The sequence below is a fragment of the Acomys minous genome, assembly GCF_964271855.1.
Source record: "Acomys minous genome assembly, chromosome: 10".
NCBI classification, from domain to species: domain Eukaryota; kingdom Metazoa; phylum Chordata; class Mammalia; order Rodentia; family Muridae; genus Acomys; species Acomys minous.
This window is the reverse complement of record NC_140491.1, coordinates 42276154-42299945: the sequence shown is the minus strand read 5'-3', so window position 1 is coordinate 42299945 and position 23792 is coordinate 42276154. Positions and strand designations below refer to the sequence as shown.

Genomic DNA, 23792 nt, shown 5'->3' with positions numbered 1-23792 from the left:
TCTCAGCTCTCCAAACAATTGATTTGTTAACAGTTACATGCTTCTACCCACACCGGGCATTTCTATGTCTATAGATCACTTAAGAATCAAGACTGGGTAAAACACAGAGTTCACTGTAATAACAGAGTCCGTGGTGGGAAGCCCAGCTCAGCTCAAATCCGTTCCCTGACAGAAGGAACCCCACGTGGACTGAGTTTTGCTACACGCAGAGCTGCTGAAGTGTTTAGACAGAAGAGAACTCGTGATACGCCAAGCCCGGTACCAACTGCTCTAGCCTACAGAAACCCAACGGCAGCGCGGTTCCTGCTCCAACAGCGCTCCCCAGCTTCTGAGAAAATGAAATGGCACTCTGGCAGGTTTTCATTTGTAGCTATTTTTCCCCCGAGCTTGTCGTAGCCTTTGACTGTGCCGACCCCTGGTGGCAGTCCCTGGAGTCTCCTGTCTTTTTTATTTCTTTCTTTCTTCCTTTCTTTCTTTTTTTGGTAAACAGGTAAATGCTTGGGCTGATCCCTTGTAGGAAAGGCAAAGCCGAAGCAATTCTGATACTATTTATATTATTCAGGTAGATGCTAGAAGGGGCAACACATGTCCAGATTGCTGTCCTCTCTCTGAAGTAGGCAACTTCTTTGTCTGGATACACTTTATTGGGTGGTCTTTGAAAGGGTATTAGGCTAATCTGATGACATCGGGTTACTAGGCTATAGTTGTCACCAATCAAATATAGCTCCTATACCCAGATCTTCAAATCTTCAGGCATTCCTGTGCCATCAGAATAAAAGGAAAACTTCCAAAGTTTTAAAATGGCTTCCTCAACAACCTTTAACATGTCTTATGAGGGCAATTACTAACTTGTGTGTGTGTGTGTGTGTGTGTGTGTGTGTGTGTGTGTATTTAACTTTTTTTTACTGTGATAGGACTTCATCTAAACAGACTAAAAGTTAAATCTTCTAAACTATTTTTTAAAGAAGTGGATTTTATTTTTTAAGTACTAGAGTAAGATATACTGAAATCATATTCCTTCTTTTTTAGAAAATTATACTAATTTGTTTATGGCAAGGTGTGAATCACAGCACTTGCATGAAGGACAGAGACAACGTCCAGGAACTTGCTCCCTCCTTCCATCTACAGTGTGGGACTCAACTCAGGCTGTCATCCTTGGAGATGCCTTTCCCCACTGACCTATCTCGTGAACCTCACACTCAGTTCTTGAAAATGTTCTATAAGCTTGTATTTCTCAGTGAGGACCTTGTGTGTCTTTTCTATCCATGTGACTAACTGCTAAACTGGTTTGTGGTCCCATGATTTGAGTGGGTCTATAACAATCCAGTTGTAAAAAGCTTTCTGCTAGTAAGCAGAAGTGGGAGAATGAGACAAACTGATGTTTCTGGAAATGAATACTCAGACTGTCTATTCCAGGGTAGCTTGATGAAACAGAATTTTCCACAAGGGTACCTTTTTAGAAAGAATACTAGGAAAGAAAAGAAAAATGACCTTATGTATACAATTTCACCTCAGATGAATCTTTAAGAATGAGATTCCTGAACAAACATGGCTGCCAATCAAACTCTTAGTAACTGCCTCTTTTCCCTAAAGAGCCCAGTCCCAACTGGGCATGTACCTTGCCCCAAATACTTGAGGTCATCTGATCTCAAATTCACATCTCCTCTTGCTTTAGTCATTAGCAAACTCAAGGATAGTTTGGTTTGGAAGTACATATAAATTAAGTTAAATAAATTCTCATTTGGTTCATAAGTCATGACTGACAAATGTCTCTCATAAGGCAGGTGAGGTGGGTGTGCTAGTGGGTGTGCTGATCAGAAAGGGCAAGGAGACGAGAGAGGTGTTGGCAGAGGAGGATTTCACTCCCGGGCGCACCTTAGCACCTTAACAAATAACACACTTCTTGGTTCACAGCACCATCTAGTGTCTTTTTTGCGCGAACTGGAGATTAACGGTGGTTCTGGACTTTCTTCACTAAATTATTTTGTCTCCTTAAAGACACTTTCACTATGCATATATGATGTATCCATTGTGGTGGTCCCTTCTTGACTGACCCCTCTTACCCCCAAAAAGAACTGGGGGACCCTCAGCGCCTTTGCTCTTGATTTTATATGGGAAATGAGGAGCTGTAGAGCAAGTGTGTGCCTGAGTGACTTAATGACTGAGTCTCTGTGAAGAAAAAACTCAACAGCATTCTATCTGAGAAGCTTCTGACTCTTTATATTGGACCATGCCATTTGCCCAGGCTTGAGATCTTTAATGGAAAAGTCATTAAGGTCCCCTTAGGCGGAGTCAGAGACAGAAGGATGTATTCGGTCTCTTTGATTAAATGTATGGCCAGAACTGGTGACAGGACTTGGTCACTCATGTCATCCTAACTAACAAAAGGATCTCCTCCTTTTCTAAGCACCTGTGTTCTAGGAAAGCTTTTTTTTTAAAATTCAGTTAAAAATCAATATATGCTACTTTATTTGTGTTTTCTGATTTGTTATTTTATGGTCACTGCTTTAAAATCTTGAAGACATAAATGAGTACTGACACCCTTTCAAAATACACTTAAGTCTAAAAACAATGAGCTAAGGAACAAGACTTCACTATAAAAAACAGGTTTGGGTATTGAGCCACTATCACAGTTCACGTTCCAATCTGAAGGGGTAGGGATCAATCAATTAAGTATGCTATGAAAGGAAGCTAGGAGTCAGTAATAATTTATTGTTAAGCATCTTCAATCACTAGATGAAAGATATTAAAATCCACTCTAGTTTTCTATGTTTCATTTTCTTAAAAAGTAGATGAGTACCTTTATCTACCACTAGTTGCCTCTAAGGTTTCATATCCATGGATTCATATCCATATCCATGGATTCAAGCAAAGCAAAAATATTTGAGGGAACAAAATCTATGCATCTACATTGAATATGTACAGATGATTTTTGTCATCTCTCTAAAACAACACAATATAGCCTATACTATTTATATGGAATTCGGTTTTATAAATAAGCAAGTAGTAGGATATAGGAGCAAATGCTCCTACTTAACACCCATTCTTAGAGGTGAACAGGGTCTTGGATCAAGAAGCCCAGAACGCATGAGCCTTGGGGTGTGAGTGAGCAAGAGCCAACACCATTTTGCACATGAAACTCAAGCATCTGTACCTTTTAGTTTCTTTGGGATCTTGAAGCTCATCTGTACAAATGGGAAGAACTGCATGTATCCAGAAAAAGAGTGAAGGGAGGACTGCATATAGATATTACTAAAGCTACTCAAACACTCTTCAGTGGATGGATGAATTAAGAAACCGCAGGATACCAACTCAACAGAATACTATTCATACTCAAAGTACACAGTGAAAACTTTAGTTACACACATGCAACACAGTGGATGATTGCACTCCATGTGGAATCTCTAGGGTAGAGAGCGCAGTGAGGTGGCAAGGGACTAGGGGCAGAGAGTAAGAGTTGGTATTGGTGGGTTCAGAGCTGCAACTGGAGAAGGGTTCTGTGGCTAGATCTGAATATTGGCTACAGCCCAATATGACTGCTTTTGCTTTGTTTTTGTTTTTGTTTTGTTTTGTTTTGTTTTGAGATATAGTCTGGCTATCTCAACTTCCCAAATGTTTGGAATATAGGCATGTACAACCACACGTGTCTGTAACTGTCCCTAAAATTAAAAGAAAAACCACAATAATTTTTTTAAAAAGTTAGACTTGTAGATACCTTCACATATGGTCAATTAAAGTCTCTGTCTTACTGCTTTACTTGAGTAGCCCTTCTGCCAGAATGGAGCGATGCTCCATGCTTAGACTTCATAGACAGAAGCCCTACTCCAGCCTTTTGTTAACCCGTTCTCTCAGCTCTTGCTCACTCACACCCCAAGGTTTCTTGATCCCAGAACCTATGCACTTGATCCTTGCAGGGAACGTATCCCTAAGAATCACTTTATCCCCAACTGAGAGCCATGCCCACCATTGTTTTTTTCTCAACTTGCCCAGCACTGGCCACTCAAACACACCTTACCCCATGACCACACTGAGACAAGGCAGGCATAGGTGTTGCTCATGGTGGCCGCCATAGGGCTGGACTCATGCAAATCAGACTTCAGAATGGCCTCAGATGACCAATGGTGACACCAGCTTGGCTGGTTAGAAATGTCATGAGGAATCAATCCTTAAGAAAATTATTCAATTTAAGAAGAAAGTACCGAATCAGGAGGAAGAGCGATAGGAAAAACTCCACACTGGAGGAGTCTCAGCAAATAGCGAGGATGTTCAAGAGTGCCTGAGACTGTCTTTCTGGGGACCTCTCCAGGTTGTACTTGGTCCAGGAGCACAGACATGCTGAATATTTTTTAAGTGAGCTACAGTTAAGCATGGGGGTCCTTGCCCTAAGAAAATTAATCTTTAGTACAAATTTAATGTTTGGTCACTCCTTGGAATAGTGGCAGGAAGTAATTGTTCAATGTGGTCACATTACAATGGTGTGCAAAGGTCTCCTGCCAATGCAGCCTCAGTAAATAAAACTAAGATAAACAGAAAGTGTGTCTACTCTTACAGATGGTTGGGGCCACAATACCCTGGGGCAGACAGTGACATAGACTATAGTCTAGGGAAAATCAAAGTTGAAGGCAGACATCTTGGTGGCTGGGCAACTCTTAACCCTTACATTTTTAACAACAACAAAACCACTAAGAAAATGATTAATTGCTTTGTACTTTGATTCTAATAAGACTTATTTTTAAGACTATATTTCAGGGAACTGTAAAATAGTTCAATTAAAAAAATAAGGAAAGCTACTTATTTTACTCAATGATTCCATTTATTAAAACTAAAGAACTGGCACACAGTGTTCAATGACCATCCCATAGTAATGTGTGTGAAGTAGCCTTCCTTGTATTTTATAGTATCCTCCCATAATATGCAAGGAAGCACCTGGCCATTACTAAGTCTCTTCCCAGGTCTTTAAGGTGACTTGGAGTCTACACCAAAGACCCATACAAAGAGGAATTTTCCACTACCAAAATGGTTTGGCCTGCCAAATGAGAACCAAAGACCAGCGCTGCAAATTACATTTTAAAATCACATATTCAGCCATGTAATTTCCATCTTTACTTTTAGAAGATACCTTGTATTTTTTGAGTCTTCCTTAGCAATTTAATCTGCTTCTTTTCAACCTTCGCATTTCAATTCCTACTTTTTCTATTACATCATAAATCAGGCAGAAGACTGAGTACAAGAAACTATATAAATAACTTGTCACTTTAGAAGGTTCCCATTTTCCATCAACCCTAAAAATATTAGTCTAAGAACACTGGACTTGAAAAAGGAAAATCAAGGTTATGGTCCAACAGTCTGCCACTCATGGGTATTGAGCTCTCAAAGAGTCAAAGTTTCAATACCAAATGAGACACTGAGGAACCTTTATCATCATAATAAACAGAAACACTGTATACACTCAAGAATTTAACTCCATAAATTCAAAATCTATTCACTTACCCAACACTGCTTCATTCAACATATATTTGAGTACAAAATACCTCTCTAACGTCATTTAGGATACTTAAATACAGATATTAATAAGTTAGGCAGGCTCCCTGCCTCTATACTATTCATAAAGCATTTCATATTTTTCAATGTTTACCACAAAGGGTAATTATTTGAGAAGGATATGTTTACCCTATTGTGAATAATATACACAATATATACAAGTACTAAACACTACATGGCACCTATAAATATGTGTAATACTTATGTCAGTTAAAAAAAAAACCCTGCCACCAAACATAATGAAGACTTATGCAACAAGCATTGGAAAAGGGCTGTGATGCTAAATATAAAGTAGCAGGGGAGGATATTAAACTTTCTTTTACAACTTCTGGAAAAGTAATTCCTTCTATGAAGTTAAAACCTGCTCTGGCTTAAGTGGCCCATAACAGGCAGTAGCGCATCCTGTAGGAATGCTAGCATGGGCTCCCAACTGAAAGGGGTCAGCTCAAGAAGGGATGGTTCTTGGCTCCAACTTAGGGGGAAGTGGGAAGGTACAGGAGGCGTGTGTCCTCAGATGAAGGCATTCTTGGCAGAGTGAAGTTCCTGGTCTATAAACACACTCCAGAGGCCAGCACTCCTCCCAGCATGGGCCTGCTTAGTGCTTAAGAGACAGAAGTTGACGCCGCCTCTGTTTACAGGCAAGGCAGTCGTAGAAAGGGCACTCAGCTCTCAGAAGGACCTCAGCTGTTAAGGCATCAGAGGCAGAAAACCATCCCAGGAGAACCCAGAATCAAAGAGCCCGGGAGACAGAAGCTGGCTTCTGAGACAGCAACTAGACGGCAGCTTTGCCAGCTCAGCAGGCTCAGACCAGGGCTGGGTGGAATAGAAACATCTAGAGTCATCTCCTAATGTGCCTACCACATGGGATTACTTGGGGTTCTGTGGGTGAAAACATGTCCTTGGAGTTCTGGGTGTACGAACCCCAGTCTCTAGAGCTGAGCTCAAGGAGCAGTAGAACTGAGTTCCTGCTAAGGTCTGAATATTTGCATGTCTTGAAATGCCAGGTACTGGGGCCAACTTCCATGGTGTTGGTGGGTGGGGCCTCTGGTGAGTGATTAGGTCAGGAGGGCTAAATGTTAGAAATAGGATTAGGCACATTTTCCCCTCCTACGCACTGGAAACACAGCTAGAATGCAACAATAAGGGAGAGATGTCACCTCTACAGAGGCCTCCATCTTGGCCTTCCAGTCCGTAGAGGTGAGTGCAATGAATTTCTGTTTTTTTTTTTTTTTTTTTAAATATGCTACCCAAGCTGTGTAACTGGGCTAGAGCAGTCTGAAGGGATTATGATAGTTACTAAGTGAATACTTGTTACTTTCATAATAGTTTTTTATATGATGCAGAGTAAATACATGAGACTGAACAGCATCTTCTTGAATAATGACTCAGGAGCAAGGGCTCATCTCCCTCAGTGTCAGAGTATTACAGACGTTGTGTCCTGATAGAGCAAGGTCCATGCAGACCTCATAGGCTAGATGCAGATAGGGAAAACATGTTACCTTTCTATTTCTGCTCTTCTCTGAAAGGTTGCAGTTGGTAATGATAAGAACAAAAATAAGTTGTCATTTTCTCAGTACCTTCAAGGCACCTTGCCCTATGTGGTACATGTTACAGGTCAGGCTATTTTTTTTTTTTAGCTATTTCTAATATTCCTACCAAAACCAGCCAAGCAGCCAAATATATATGGTAGAGAAACTAGGCTGAGTCACTCATTTACCCCAATGGTGACCAATGAATAACCTATGGTTCTCTGAATGGAAAATGTTGCCCACAGGCTCAAGTATTTGAATACTTGGTCCCCAGATGGCTGCACTGGGGAGGATGTAGAACCTTTAGGGGTGGGAGGTGCAGCCTTAATGGAGGAATTTCTTCACTAGAGGTGGGCTTTGAGGGTTTATAGCTTCACCCCACTTCAAACTAGCTCTTTGCCTCCTCTATGTGGTTGAAATATGATCTTTCTGCTTCCTGTGTTTTCATGGAAATTTGATCAGTCAGCTTCCTGCTCTGGCTGACTGATCTATATTATGGACTCCCTTCTGGAACCATAAGCCAAAATAAAGTGGTCTGTAATCAGCTTTTGGGTTATGTTATTTTATAACAAAAAGTAACTAATATACCAACTGTAGTCAAAAGTTGGACACATTACCTCCTTACATGTTAATTTTGCTCCTTTCTCACCCTACTTGGATTTCAAGTTTCTACTTATCTGTCTCCCTTTGTCACTAAACTTGAAATTTTAGAAGGCTAAAACCAAGTTCTTTCATTTTTGCCTCATCACCTAACATCAGATCTCAGGCACACAGTAGGTACTAAATGGTAGTTGAGTAAATAGTCAGTGAACTCTCCATTAATGAAGATGGAGTCTTTGAGGAAGTCAAGCATCTAGAGTTGTTGAACTCTGTGATTAGCTACATCTCCTTTTCCCTTCCTTAGAAAAGTACCACAGTGTAGATCACCAAGTAAACAAATGTCAACTGTTCAAGCTGTACTTCCATTAGTACCCAGGAAGCAGAGAGCCCTCATGCACTACACAAGCTACCTCAGAAGAAACTGAGTTATGCAACCAAGTTTCAGTTGTTTGACATTAAAGTATACTCTTAAAAATATAGCCCCCCCCAAAAAAAATATGAGTTAAGGACCTGTGTGCTAACTCATCTTGTAGAATTCTTATATCAAAGACTTGCAGAGTCAAAAATCAAAATTGAGTCTAGAGTCAAAGAGGTATGAGCGACCAGTCATGCACATTCTAAGTAGAAAATGAATGAGGTAATCGGCAGATGTTAGGCTCTAATACTGATTGATCAGTGGTATCTGCAAACAGTGCTTAGCTCCACTAAAGTCTTCTCTGTAGGGACTCAATGCAGACCAGCATGCATCAATATCTTAGAGGAAGGGTTCACAGTTGAGAAAACAGAAGCCATGCCAACAGAAGTAGTGTTGAGGTCCTCCTGGAGTGTTTCTGAAGACACTAATACTGAACTGCAGAAGGCTTTTTACTTGTTCTGAAAACCTCTACCTAAGTCCTAACTTTCAGGTACAATTTTTATAGGAAAAACAACCCATCTTCAAATTATCCTCCATACTTGAACAGAGAGAAGGTATCAGTGCTGGTCAGGTGTAGTTTTGGGTTTCTCTCTTGCTCTTGTTAAGATCTGAGAATAATGTAATGGAAAATAATATTGGGTACATGATCTTATTTTCTACCTAGGATAAATTTGAAGACATTCTTTCATCATTGGTCATAATTAAATGGAACAATTATTCATTCCTAAATTGTTCCCTGCTCCATTTGAAAGGGACTTTACTGGACAAAATGGTCTATATTATATGATTGATAAGTTAGAATAGTGTGAGGCTCACTGCTGCATCCCCTCAGAACAGTCCCCCTCCCCACGCTTCTCATGGTCTTGGGAAGCAACGAACTTGTATAATGAAGGAAGACGAGGGACGAGGGAATAAGAGCTACAGAAGAACTGTCCAGCAAGCAAGTAGAATGGAAAGTAAACCTACCAGGGGAACAGAAAGAGTTGCTGGGCTAAAGCCCTCTACTGAACTTCTAGTATCCTGACAGCTAAAGGAGACATGAAACATTAATGGAGCCCAATTAGCTGCTCAAAGGGACCAGACAAAAGAGTGGCGTGAACTGGCAGAGCATCAGCAAAGCAAGGCCTAGAATAGCTGAGACTTGAAAAATGGCAAAGGATGACAATGGCTTTTTCAGTTCTGCTCCAAATAAGGACCAGGAGGAAGAGGTCGGCTGCTTGCTTGACACTAGCCAAAGACAGAGAATGCAAGCTCCTCAATGCCTTTTTGTTTCCATCTTCCTTATGAAGATAAATGATCTTCAAAGTGGGAAGGAGGGAAGAAGCACAATGAATGGGAAGCCAGTGTTCACTGTATAGAGGTGACAACAGGCATGGGTATCTTTTCACCTGCTCCCAAGCCTATGGTCAACATCTCAGTGTGAGCCACAGAAATAACCCAAAAATCACAACTGAAGGAAAACAGTGGTAGACTCAGATGGAGATCAAGATCCAACCCAGAGGCCAGAAAGAATAGTAGGACAAAAGACTCAGAGTTTGGAGCCCACCAGCCTGGGTTCAAGTCTTACTCTGGCACTCATAAAGAGTGGGATCTGGATACTGCTCCTACCTCTGGCCTATTTCCTTCCATAAATATGGCCCTAGTAACAATTCTACCTCATAGGATGGTGAGGTGGATTTGATGAACTAAAACATGAATCACAAGTTCACACTAGTTTCTAGAACCTATTTTTAAGAACAGAGAAGTCACATAAACACACAAGTAGAAGGCAGAGCCAAGAAATAATGTCAAAGCCAACAGTTTATATCTCCTCATGCTATCTGATACAACGGACAACAATCATCATGACATACAAATTATCACTATCTAGTATGGCAAGAACTGTTTTATTTTCCATAATGCAGAAGAAATGTAGACACAACAGATATTGTGGGAAGAGAACTAGAGACGATTTGCCCACTTTTTTAACATCCTGACTCTAACTAAGGTGTTAAGCATTAGGATAGAAGTGAGGAAAATTCCAGTAATTCCACTGTTAGGTATATGCCCACACGACTTGAAATCTAGAGAGTTGAGACACTCACATGCTAATGGTCACAAGAGCTAAAGGTGGAAGCAAACCAAATAAATGTCTATTCAGAGGCAAATGGGAGTCAACATAGCAGAATATTATTTAGTAATAAAAGATGTGAGGCGATAATATAAGCTAACAGAGTCAACCCTTGAAATTCAGAAAGACAGCACATGGACATGCTGCTTAACTGGCTCAGGGTTTCTGTTGGAGTGCTAAGGAAGTTTTAGAAATTAAGATAATGATGATGATTGTACTGTGAATAAAATGAACACTATCAAATTATACATTTAAGATGGTTAGAACGATAAATTTAGTTTTATATATTTTTTCCACACCGAAGAAGTAGTTCTTAGAAATTGTTTTTTTTATATATAAATAATTTTTTTTTTAAGTATTAGAAAACGAACTGAAAGGAAAGTGTGGCCCTTTCCGTTGGTGCTGCTAAGAAATACATGGAGTGTTTTTAGCAACTGCTACATAAAAATAAGCAGCTTATGTTAGGAATGAGATAATCAAACAGGAACGACAAATCCTCTTTGCCAGAGAGAAGTAAGAGGTCAAGGAAAGGCACAGCTAATCTTTTATTCTATACATTAGCTGCCTTCTAAGGAACTAGGAACTTTGGGCCCCACATATTTGCGACCCTGAAGTTTGTATCAGAAATTAAGGAGACATGAAGGAACAGCATGGTGTCTTGGTCCTGCTCAGCCAAGGATTCCAAGAACCTCATACGCTGGACTTGGTTCTGGGTGTGGGATGGAAGGAGAAGATGGTGGTTTGAGGAAGGCACCCTGAGGGTTCCTGTGGGGCTCCATGCTTGCCTGGAGGCAAACTGATCCACTCTCTCTCCCAGGAAGGGAATGGCCTTTGTACTGCAGTGCCAGAGAGCTGCACACCCCAGGCCTGCTCACCACAGACTCCCAAGCGCTGTGTGTGTGCTGTGCCAAGAGGGAAGATGAACATTGCACTTGGACACACTTGAAAGAGGGACTGTGCCCTTGTGTTCCCCGAAACCTCCCTCAGAGCATCGGCTTCCTTGATTTCCACTCAGTTGGTTTCCTTAGTTTTCATGTGAAATGAGTGTCCAGAATTAGAAGGAAGACAGCACGCTCCTGCAAGCTGCCTCTGCAGACTCTTTGCTACCTTTTCTATTCAATATTGCCTTTTTTATTTACAAGAATTATAGCTTTTAAAAACCAAAACAAAACTGAAGACAATAATACTATGCATGTTACATGCATTGCTCACCCCCTCACCTCCCAGCTAAAGTATCATTTAGTATTTCATGTTATTTGGTTTATTTGCACAGAAATACATGTTTATATGTAAACTTACCATTTTTCTGTAGGGTTATGAGATGTCTTAGTAAAGAATTCTGTCTTAGTCTGAAAGCATGAAGATCCTCACTTCTGGTTTAATCTTATTGTTCAAATAAAGGAAAGGTTTTCTTTCATTTCTTTGTGTTTGTTTTCACTTTGGGCTATTTAATTGGCCTCAACTTGACTACAGGATAGAATGTGCAGTGGAGTTCATCCTCTCTCATGGCCAGTTGTGGTTGCAGGCATTTCCTTTCTGCCACAACTTCTCGCTATAGTAAAGAATTCTGTCTGCATAGACAGACATTATTTGTTCCTTCAAAATTTTGTAATATTTGTCTGCAAAACTTCCTAGGTACTGTTGAAGGAAGTGTCTTGCTATGTGAAGAGGAGGACTAACCTAGCCAATGCTAGAGGTGTGCTTAAGGTTAAACTTCTCTGAGAGCAATAAGCAGGTGAATTCAACATGAAAACGTGATCCTTTTCCCTTTAAGCCCTGTTTCAGGGGCTGGGAAACGTCAGCATCGCAGCTTCCACTGGCTGCTACGCTCTCCATAAGAGAAGCATTTAGAGCTCTCAGGAAGCCAACTCTACCCACGGTCTATGGAGTGGTTGAGAGCAGAATGTAAAACAAAGGATAGGAGATTCTTTCAGTTTGATTATGAATTTTTTGATAATAGGGCTAAGCATAGATTTCTATGTGAATATTAACACAAAGACCTGGAACAGCTCAACTTCAATGAGATCGTTTGTCAGCAGCATGGTATGGTGTACTGTGTTGAAATTCAAACCAGTCCTAACAAACAGGTACATTTTTGTTTATATTATCTTTATGTTATCTTATATCAGATATATCATATTTGTATTATCATTTGAAATTTTTCTGAAGTGTGAACCTGAGCTTGTCATAGACAATCCTGGCTCTTATATGAGTTGTCTAATGCTTGAGAAAACACTTATTTGAGCCCCTGGTACACCCCAGTGTTTATTTTTTGCTAAATGTCATCCTCTTTTTCATTAAACAATTAAAAAAACACGATAATACTTTAAGTCTTACCAGCTGAAAACCATGATGTCTTGAACTTAGACTTACCAGTAGTAGCCCAACAATGGGCCAACAATGTGTGTTTCTCCAGTTTCATGTCAGGATCAGCATCTTCATTCTTGATCATTAGATCTAATTTTTCAAATTACTTTCATATTCATTTATAGACATTTCCTCCCTCCGCCCCCACAGTGGCCCTCTCAGAAATTTAACAGTAAGAAGGAACAAGAAAAGGGAGGAAGAGATATGCCTAGAGTGTGTACATGCAAAACTAGCATAACTGAAAAAAATACAAAGATGCCTAAATGCAAAGGGTCCTGCTGAGAAGTTACTCAACAAAGAATCCAGCAGTTCCCAGGGTGGAAGGACCCTTATGGAGTAAAAAGGGGATCTCTTGCAGAGGGGTCTCAACAGGCAATGGCCAGTTGCCTCTATTAGAATCCAGCGAGAGATGAATCCCAGGTAACTCACACAGAAAAGAATTTAACCTTTGACCCACTGAAGTTTGCTCATTGAAAAGAAATATGTAATTCTGTGTTATGTTACATCTTATTGGCCTTAAGAGAAAAAGAAGATGCTAAGTTTTTGCTTTATTAATGCTAAGAACATTTTAGAAAATACAGTTGGGTTTCTGTATCCCCAGGATTCACATTTATAGGTTCAATCAAGCATAACTCAAAAATACTGGGGAAAATTTCACCTGTATTAAACATATGCAGATCCTTTTCTGTGTCATTGCTCCCCTAAAGAACACAGCATGACAAGTGTCCCAATAGTGTCATACAGTGCCAGGAAGGGTAAGCATTCTGACAGTGATGTACAGTGCATGGGAGGGTGGGTGTAGGTTCTAGGTTTTAGTAAATTTTATACTAAAGACCCAGTCATCTTCACATTTTTTCTGTCTACCGGGGATCTTGGAAACTCATGTGTAGACACAAAGGACCACAATGACATTCTCAAGCAGTTACAAGTCAAGAGTCAGTTCCTACCTGGTTGGCTTCTTGATTGCGATGAAAACCCAGTCCTTGCTAGGTTTTGGGGTTTAGACGATGACTGCCCCACTTTGTCCTAGGGAAAAACAAAAACAAAACAAAACAGATTGAAAAGAGGCACTGCATCTACCACCTCTCTTGCTCAGTTCCTTCTTTCCTTTCAATTTATTTATTAGTTTTTATAGTTTTAAGTGACAGTTGAAAATTTGCTGTGGAAGGGAAACCAATCACAGAAAACTGTAACCTATTGTCAAAGGAGTTTGAAGTTGCTCCTCTCATTTTTGTTTTAGATTTCCACGAATAGTAATTAAAAAAGATAACCATCGGTCGACATTTCAGCTCAGGCAAGGAGTGTCAATAACCAACACTTTGAGGAACACACAGTACTTTCTAGAGCACCTAGTAACCAACCCTGGACATCCTGGGTCAGAAAGAGCTCCTTGCAAAGGATGAGGAGCTCAGTGCCACGGCGAGTGAGGACAAAGCTTTAGGCGAAAATTAAAACAGCAGATACAAAATTCTAGAAAATCATCTTCATAGTGAAAGAAACGTTAAAATACATTAAATGTTAAAATACGCCGAAATACGCCACTTTATATCTGTATGCTTACAAAAAAGAGCAGTGATTACTCTTGGTAGTTAGATGCCAACAACTTCTTATAAATCTGTAAAATCTGTGAACATTTTGGAAACACATGTACTACTTTTGTAAGTAGAAAGATTTTGAACTGTGCCAAAAGCACAGAATGTTCATTTATGTCTACTTATTAATATATAGTTACAAGCAGAGCGCAGATTCTCTTTCGCTTACAGTGGGATCCTATACCAACAAAGTCATTAGAAATGCACAATAGCTGAGGTGAAAAGTGCACTGAACATATCCAACCATCTCCACACTGTACTTGAGACATGGCACACTACAGAGTACTTTGGTTTCTCTTGAACCACGAGGCTCAACAGGAATGGTGGCTCATATCCCCTACCCAGCATAGCAGACACGGTATACAGCATTAGCCCAGGAAATAACCCAAGTTTAAACTTCAAAATTTCTGTGCTGAACACATATTGTTTTTACACAATCATAATGTCAAAATGTACTAAGCAGAACAATCATAGATTAGGGAAGGATCATCTACAATGGATTAACAGCAACTTTGTACTGACTGATTGCTCCCAGCATGCCAGGCTGTCATAGCATGAGAATCTTACACTGTTAGTATCAAGGATATTTCAGAATATATAGTTGGCTTTCCATACACCCATGGATTCAACCAACTAAACTGAAATTATTAGGAAAAAAATGCTTCATTCAGTATGTGATCCTATAACTCACTACAATTTATAAATTATAATTTATCCAGTTGCCATTAACTTGTGAGTCAGATCAGAAAATGGACTACTGCAAGGACTGTTGGGTTTCTTGGGAGTTGACCACAGGTAATAAGTTGCTTATAGGACAGTAGCAACTCCAACACTATGGATAGAAAAGGTGATTAAAAAAAAAGAAGTCATACTGGCCTGATTTTCTTAAATTTCTATAAGTTACTCTTTGGTCTTTGCTTACATGTTATTTCTTGGTTGAAATGGAGCTGAAATCATGCCTTAAATAGTAAGTTTGCTGCTCTATTTAATGTACTGAGCAAAATTCAGGAGCATATCTCAAAAGTAAGCATTGTATGCTTGAGTTCTTACTTTTCCAGGTTGGGATGCAGTTTCACAGAGGGGCCATGGGTGGCACAAAAAGGTCAATCACCATGCCCAGTGCACTGGGGATGTCCATACAGTAGCACATGGGCAACCTTGCTAAGTACCTCTCACTCAGTCCTTCCCACCCAATCACATAAAAGACCTCGAAAGAGTACACTGGTTTCACAAAGGTGTCAGACTGGTAGAGCATTGGTTTGTGACCCCACTTCATTGTTTGACTGTGTCTTGGTAGGCATCTTTTCCGCCTATAGCCTTCTGAAAAGCATGTAAAATGGAATCTGGGAATGACACTGTGTGCAATGAGGCTCTAGACACTAGCGTATGAGCCACACTGGGCTTTGGAGCATTGTCAATGGGGAGGGGGACGTAGGAGCGGCACCCCAGGGTAGAGATGGTGACACCAGAGGCCAGCTCATCCACAGGACCCACACATACTTCAAAGAAATGCAAGTTGTTTGCACACCTTTCAGAAGAAAGACCCACAAAAATCAACACAAAATCCTAAGTCCTGGTGTTCCCCTCCTTCCCCTAAAAGGAATTGAATTTCTTTCTGTTTCTTTATAACTTGTTAAAATATGAAGAAAAAAGTTAAAACAAACCTCATTTTAAACACATACCAGAGGATTTACGCTATCTGTATTCCAGACATTCTTAAAGATAAAAGAAGAAACATAACTGATTATGTGTGTATAGATAAAATATCTGCATTAATTACAGAGAATGTCTAAATATTTGGGATCAAAGGCAAATGATACTAGTCCTTGAAAATTTTTTTATCAGTGTATGTAATTTGCTGCTGGATGAATCTCTTCATAGATATCTATGTAATTTATTTGACCAATGTCTTGCTGATGAGCATATAGGCTTCTAAAAATATTTAAATCTACTATGCATGTAGAATGCCTCCAAAGGCCCATGTGTTAAAGTGGAGGCGATGCGTCCTTTAGAGGGGCAGGGCCTGGTGGAATGATTAGGCCATTCACATGGGCCTTTGAATGTGGTTTTGCTACCCTGGCTCCCTCTCTCATGTGCTTCTGCCATGAAGTGCTGTGTTGCCACAGGCCCAAAGCAATAGGGGCAACTGACCATGAAGTGAAACCTCTGAAACTGTGCGTCACAATAAACCATTCTTCTTTTTAAGTTGACTATCTCAGAAATTTTGTTATAGTAACAGAAAGCTGACTAATAAGTAAGTTTTTTTTTTTTTGAGACACAATAGCTTGAAATCTATGCCATCTAAGGGTTAAAGGAATGTCCGTTCCCCCACCGCCCCTTCCTCTCCAAATCTTGTTTTTTCCTTCTATTGAGAAAAAAAAATTAAATCCACTTGAATTTTATTTTAATTTTCTTTCTATCTTAATGTACTACTTTTTCAGATATCTGACCTGTAGGAAGAGAGAGATTTCATCAAACCTATTTTTTGTTTGTTTGTTTGGTTGGTTTTGGTTTTTTTGAGACAGGGTTTCTGTGTGTGTATATCCCTGGCTGTCCTGGACTCACTTTGTAGACAAGGATGGCTTTGAATTCAGAGATCCGCCTGCCTCTGCCTCCCAAGTGCTGGGATTAAAGGCGTGCGCCACCACACCTGGCCACCTAACCAATTTGTATTAGTCCATTTTCTCTCACATAACAAACACTTGGGATAACAAACTTAATTATGAACAAAGGTTCAATTTGACTCAGTTTTAAAGGTTCAGTCCAACTGGTAGGCCATATTGCTTCTGGGAACCTAGATGAATTCCAGGTGGCAATGATAGGGAGTCCATGGTGATTTTCTCACTCCATGGTCAAGATTTACATTTCTCCCTAGGCCTGACATCTTGAAGGTTCCATCACCTCTCAACAGTGCCACCCAGTAGAGTTAAATCCTTAACATGAATCTTAGATAAACAAGTAACTTGCAAACTAGAGCATTATTGTCACCCAATCATCCTTCCTTCTGCCTGTTGTAGGTTGTTATTCTCTCTCTCTCTCTCTCTCTCTCTCTCTCTCTCTCTCTCTCTCTCTCTCTCTCTCTCTCTCAGACACACACAGACACACCTCCTTCTCAGCTCCCTACTCATCAATTCCACACATCTGTGTGCTCTTGGGCTAACACCCTGCATTTTCCACTCACACAGCCTGCCAACAGGTTTTTATCATCAACAGAGTATTTCCTTTCTCACTTCTTTTACATGAACATCTCAGTCATTTTCTTCCAAGCAAATTTCTGAGCCAGGAAAGGTTTAATACAGGTTTAGAAAAAAATCACAGAGCACATAGCTTTATTCAGCACAGGCTGTATGTCTGACAGCGGCTATGCCGTACGACCCAGGTATGCATGGACTTCAATGGGTTAGCTTTGCATAGCTTATCCTCCTATGATGTTTGTACAATGATGAAATTCCTAAGAATACATTTCTCAAAATGTACCCATGGCATGACTTTGCTTTAAGGTTTGCTTGAAATGTTAAAACGTCTCATCTGAAACGGTTTGTGAATGAGTAGTGTCACTAGTGGAAATACTGCTATGGGACCACTAGCTTGGAGAGTTTACACGAACCCTGGGAAGCTTGTACCAAAATATACAAACCTACCATTTCCAACTTTTTTTTCTGGAAAACATACTGTTTTGCAGCCCGCCAGCATAAGGGCGCGCGGTGTGTGGTGGGGGTGACAAAGGGACTTTGTCCAGGTGTCCAGTGCATACATAATCCATGGGTGTAAGCCCATCTGTTCTTGACAGCAGAAGATGTTACTGTAACTGTCTTCCCTAAAGCATCAGTCAACTTGGTGAAAGCTGCGGTCCTGGAACTCTTATTTCTCTTCTGGTAGGATGTACAAAGTAAGTTGCCTCAACGGCTAGAACACTTACCATAAGTGAACTGGAGCCATGCATTCAGTCCACATGGCCTTGCCTGTTTAGATGCCACACGTTTTATGTCCATGTAAAGGCAAAGGAAGGGAGAGCAAAGACTTATGTCAACCCGCCATAAGGCCCATGTAAGAATAGTTTCCAAGAGCCCGACAGAGAGAAGCAAAGCTCAGCATGTCAGCCGTCTCCATCAAGGGGCGAGGACAATACCATTTATCTATAATGGTGTCAATTACACTTTCTACTCATAATTCTCATATATATATATATATCCTGAGCCTAACATCAAAATGTTTGAACTATTTCTAGATGGACTTCAAAAAATGTCTCATATATACATATATGTGTACATGTATGACTGTATGTGATGTGTGTGTGCATGTGTATATGCACATGTATATGCTCAAGTTTTCACTTAAATCTTTCTATTAACCTAACTACTACAACTTCTTAAAATGCATAGAAGACTCCTACTACTCCACATTTGGCATTTCTTCAACATAACTACCTCCAAAGGAGGCTATTTTTGACAGCATCAGCAAAAGCAATTTCAATTGCTTAACTTTGCACCTGTTTGGCTATGTTAGATACACAGACATCAGATTCAGTTCTCCATGATAGAGTTTGTCAATGTGTCATATTTTAAAACACCTACACTGGGATGTTACATAGCATACATTTTCTCTGTTGTACGTGTACGATCCAGCGAGTGCTGGTATCAAGACAGAGCGTACAACCTTCACCATGTTCTAATTTTAGAATATTTCCATCACCCTCCAAAGAAACCTTGTGTCCAGAGCCTGTCAATCTTGACAAATGGTTTTCCCAAAATAAAATGTCTTTGCCAAGTCAGTTTTATTCCCGGTTTTAGATCCGGTATTCCCACATCAAGGAGGTAGCCTGGCCTTAAGGTGAAGGGCATTGGTTCTAGAATTTCTGCAGACAAGCAGCTACATGACCTTGGGGAAGACTCCACAATCTCAAGGGCGGTTGTGAAGATTTAGTGTGATTGTGGCCATAAAAGCTCCTCAAAGCAAATGCCGGCTGCTGCTTTCACTACAACCATTGCAGCACTACCATCTTCATCATCGCCTCTTCTACAAAATCCCCATCACCACTTTACTCCACATCTTCCTGCACCCGCTCTACTACACCCACCCTGACCATCACCTCCCCTCCATCATCACTCCTCTTACTACCTGAACGACCTTTCCTCTTCCAATCTCCTCCACTTCCACCACCTTGATCATTCTTTCACTCGCTTCCTCCACCTCCATTTCTTCCCTAGCTTTTACTTCTACTATTTCTACACCATTTCTCTTCCATCACTCCCTCCACTTCTGTCACTACTTCTACTTCCTGCCTTCTACCTCCACAGCTTTCACCATTACTTCCAGTGAACTCCATTGCCACTTCTCTACTAGTTTAATCACCTTCAATCCACCATTGCTATTCTTTCTCTCTACATTAACACCACCTCCTGCATCCTCAACTTTTAACAAAGGACTTCCCTTGTGAAAAGACAACCGAAGGGACACCAGAACGTCCCCCCCTTAATTTCATGAGGCTAATTTGTTAGAACTGTCACGTTAACCTACTGTGAGCGCTACAGCAACTTTAGGCAGGACTCTGGAAGTTCCTGTGTAACCTTTACTCACATCCCTTAAATATCCAATAACTAAAGTCTTTAAAATATACAAGACTATTAGTCAAGGCACAAATTCAGGCATTAATATAAGTGGAAAACAATGCATTTCTAAATTGAATTTAAAAGAAAAATTGATTCTGACCTCAAGAGATTCTGGCCCTATGACTTAAAATTTTGGAAAAGGGGGAAATTCCAGGTTTTAGTCTCTGAATATTTTCCCCTATCACTTTCCTCTCCTCTGGCTCTAAAAATGACTACATATGAGTTCCAAGGACACTCATTGAAGCAGGCTAAAAGGTTTTATACAGGTTCAGTCCTTTGGAACTGAAGAAGCACCCAGTTACATTACACTCACAGACCCCAGATAAAAAGGAACAAGGCACTACTTAACAAAAAGAAAATGTGGCATGTTAGTAAGTGCAGAGTTCAGTCTTGGAAAGACAACATTGGACATTCTGGTCTTCTAGTTGTAGGGACCTTCCCTAAGCATCTCAGTGTTCCAACTGCCTTGTTTAAACCAAGAATCACCTCAAAGGTACTGCATAAAAATGAACCTAGATTCTTCAGTTCCAAGGTTTGTATGTTCTCTCTTTTTAACATCTACACTAAAGTTAGAGCCCCAAACACACAATTAGAACAATAAACTGGGCAATGTTGCCTTCAGAGTAGAGTACCACATACAGAAGGCACACGATACGCCTCTACTCAGCCCCTACTTTAGCAGAAGGCAGGCATGCACCCCTTCCTTGAACTTGCTCAACAATAATCTCAGAACTTGGAAAGGGCTCTCACTGTCCTGGCTGACTGGGAAAAGGCCTCAGGGTTTAGTGTGATGTAATCCTTGGTAGTGGCTCTTCCTCATCTCTAAGTCCCTGTAGAGGGCAGAGGGCCAAGGGTAAATGGCGGCTCATGGCCAAGAACCCAGAGGCAGGATGAGGTTGGCCCAGAGCTTACCTGGACGAGGTCTGATCACTCTTTAGAAGGCAGGTGTGAGACAGAGCATGCCAATGTTCAAGGTGAGGATGGCTCAAGGTGATACTTCCTTAAGATCTGTTGTGGTTTGAATATGAACCATCCAGTCCTACCTCTAGGCTCTTGTGTCTGAATACTTGTTTCTCTACTCGTGGATCTGATTAGGGAGGTCATGAAACCTTTACAATAATGGAGCATTGATGGGGGAAGTGTGTCATTGGAGGCAGGGTTTGAGGTTCAAAAACTAGTATCACTTCCTATTTTCTCCCCTCTCTCTGCTTCCTGACTTCCAGACAGACGCCTGCTCTTGCTGCCATGAAGGACTGTAGCCCTTTAAACTGTAAGCCAAATAACCCTTTCTCTCATAAACTGTTTTTGTCAGGGAACATTATCAAAGTAACAGAAAGGAACTGATATAAAATCTCTTTTGTGTTTGAATATACGTGAGGCTAATATATAAAGGATCACAGAGACCAAATCTCAGGGCTTTTGTCAAAGAGTGCCTTCTCTCTATAAGTCAAGCGAGCCTGCCTTTCATAGTAGGAAGGATGGTTGGGCTCCTCAGTGTGAGACATAAGACGTTCACCGCATCCTTCACATGGGGGAAAAATCTTATTGTTGCACAAATAAGCATTTACAAATTAGCAGTGTGGCAAACCAAGTGATGTGTGAGCTAACACTTAACTCTATGGGCCATTTCCTCACCTGGAAAACAGTGAATTCCCTTTCAGTTCTAAGACTAGACTTGCCTATTTCATAAAATTATTCCCAAGAAACTCTATTCTTAGAACCATGAGCTGGGGTGTGGTAGTGCATGCCTACAATTCCTAAGCTGGAGAGGCTCAGGAGGGATCACAAGTTCAAAGCTATACCGGAATACATAGTGGGATCCTGTCTAAAAACAAAAACCTAGCAAGGTGTGAATGATCCCCTGAGCTCTATGAGACTCTCAAGCTGCAGTGGTCCGTTAGAGGAAAGCGGTGGAGACTAGCCCCAAGCCTGAGTCCACCCTCCTTCTTGCCATCTGATAAAAATGAAGGGAGCTGAGATTGCCTTCATTGTCTTCATTAGCATTCTCAAGAGTTCGACTGTCAAACTACACCAACCTAGAGAGTTAGAAGTTGACACCTTCATGTCAACTTGTCCTGGCTCAGTATATCCTGAAAAGCCTAGGAACCCCAGTTTCGTTTGTATACAAACAGTAACACTAACACTTATGCCTATTTCAGAGGTTTTTCTGGGAAGGCAGTGAGATGAGGGATAAACAGTACGGTCCCAAAACACAAGGCAGTTTCTCTGGCCATCCTGGAGGAGATGGCATTCTATTCTGTCATAGCCTAATATGGGCTGGGGGAGAGGTGGCAGTGGGCAAGGGGCCAAGGGGGAAAACATGGAGGCCTTCACTGTTCTTTTTAATAAGCCATGTACATACTCTTCCATGCCTGAATAGCGGTTATAAATGGCAACAGCCTGGCTATTCATAGGGCCACTCCAGCTTCAACAGACAGCAAGGAGGAAGAGCCAGCTGGCCTCCATTACAGGAGCCCAGCTGCCAGGCTGTGTACTTCTAATACTGTCAACAAATGGAATGACACTTGCAAGAGAAGATGGAGGACTGTGGAAGGAGTGTGTGCATACATTGTGTGTGTGTGTGTGTGTGTGTGTGTGTGTGTGTGTGTGTGTGCATGTATTCACTCAAACTATTCAGATATGGGTTGTCGCTAAGTACCAAAAGCCTTTCCCTTTTCCACTCTCCTCCCTAAATTATGAACTGCCTCTACTCCAGGATGCCAATGGCAGTCTTCCTCACCTGCTATCAGCTGTACTTGAAATGTCTTCCTCCTCCACTCAAGGTTTCTGCCTCAAGAAAGGGTTTCAAAGCTACATATCTGCTGACTTTATTCCGAGACCTGTGAAGAGTGACACTAACCCATGGGCAAGTTTTCAGCTGACAGGATCCTAAGCTGCTCAAGATGGAACAGTTGAGAAGAGAAGAGGCCTCATCTTAATTCCATGGTACCCTGTCTCCTTTGTCATTCTTGAGGAGCCCAGTAGAGGGGTGAGGATGAGGCCTCTGCCTGCTCAAACACTTCCAGCCCAAGAGACCAAGCGCTAGGACGCAGGTTGTGGTGGCAATTTCCAAGGTGAAATACAATGGCTCACATGACTGAGTTCCTAAGGAAGCAATGATGGATATGAAGAGTGTGGGAAATGGAGCCCCTGTTTCTTCAAAGTTGGAAAGCTTTGTGACCAGGATGAGGGTAAGTCACACAGGGAGAGAAACTTACAGGGCAGGCCAGTGTGGGGACTAAGGTGCATGTGATTTGACATACTTCTTTTTTAGAAGACCTACTGACCCACATGATCCTGGATGTTACTATCAACAACCCTTCGAATGGTTACCACGCTGGAAATCATAGTCACCTTTAGACTCTTTCTCATCTACAGTCTAACCAACCAGGCAAGAGTAGTGTAGAAGCCTTGCTACACCAACACAGGGAACCCAGCAAAAGCTCTATTTGTTCAGAAGGAGAAAAAGCACAGTAAACATGAAGGGTTTCACACAAGCAGTTAAAAAGCCCCAGGTGATTGTGGTATAGAAACATACAAATGTAACTGAAATAGTTACTACCTTAAAGGCCAAACACTTAAATAGAACATTAAATAAACTTATGTTTAAATTAGTCTGCTTTAGTAAAAGAAGTAATTTAAAGTCCCTCTTAAAATGTATAATTTTTAGATAAACAGTTGCAACAATTTTTTTTTTTGTTAATTGACATATAATTATTGGCTATTTAAAACATATCATTTTTCTTTGTCTGGTTATCCAAAACACTGAGAGTAATTATCTGGGCATCCCCCCACCTTCTGCATCTGAATGAGTAGGGTTATTTTACAGCACCAGTACCCAGGCAGTGGGATTGTCAAAATAAACCTAAATAAACACTTGTTCCATCCAGGTGCCAGAGAAGAAGGGATGCCCCAATTCACTGCAGTGTCACAAACTATTAACACAGATGCCATGTGTACTGCTTGCCACACTTGAAGAATTACAGCACAGTAGAGGTACCCAACCAGGAATCTATTTTAAACTTTCTC

The 23792-nt window shown here is 40.9% G+C and overlaps 1 protein-coding gene across 2 annotated transcripts in view; it reads right to left on the bottom strand.

Moving 5' to 3' along the window:
* Positions 1–23792, bottom strand: part of GRB10 (growth factor receptor bound protein 10) — a 117771-nt gene that overhangs the window by 46313 nt on the left and 47666 nt on the right. For both annotated transcript variants that reach the window (XM_084798323.1, XM_084798324.1), the window contains exon 2: positions 13510–13588. Coding sequence is in view for 1 of the 2 variants with exons in the window: in XM_084798324.1 (XP_084654450.1) it covers positions 13510–13588 (79 nt within the window). In the remaining variant the exon portion in view is untranslated. The remainder of the gene's footprint in view (positions 1–13509; positions 13589–23792) is intronic.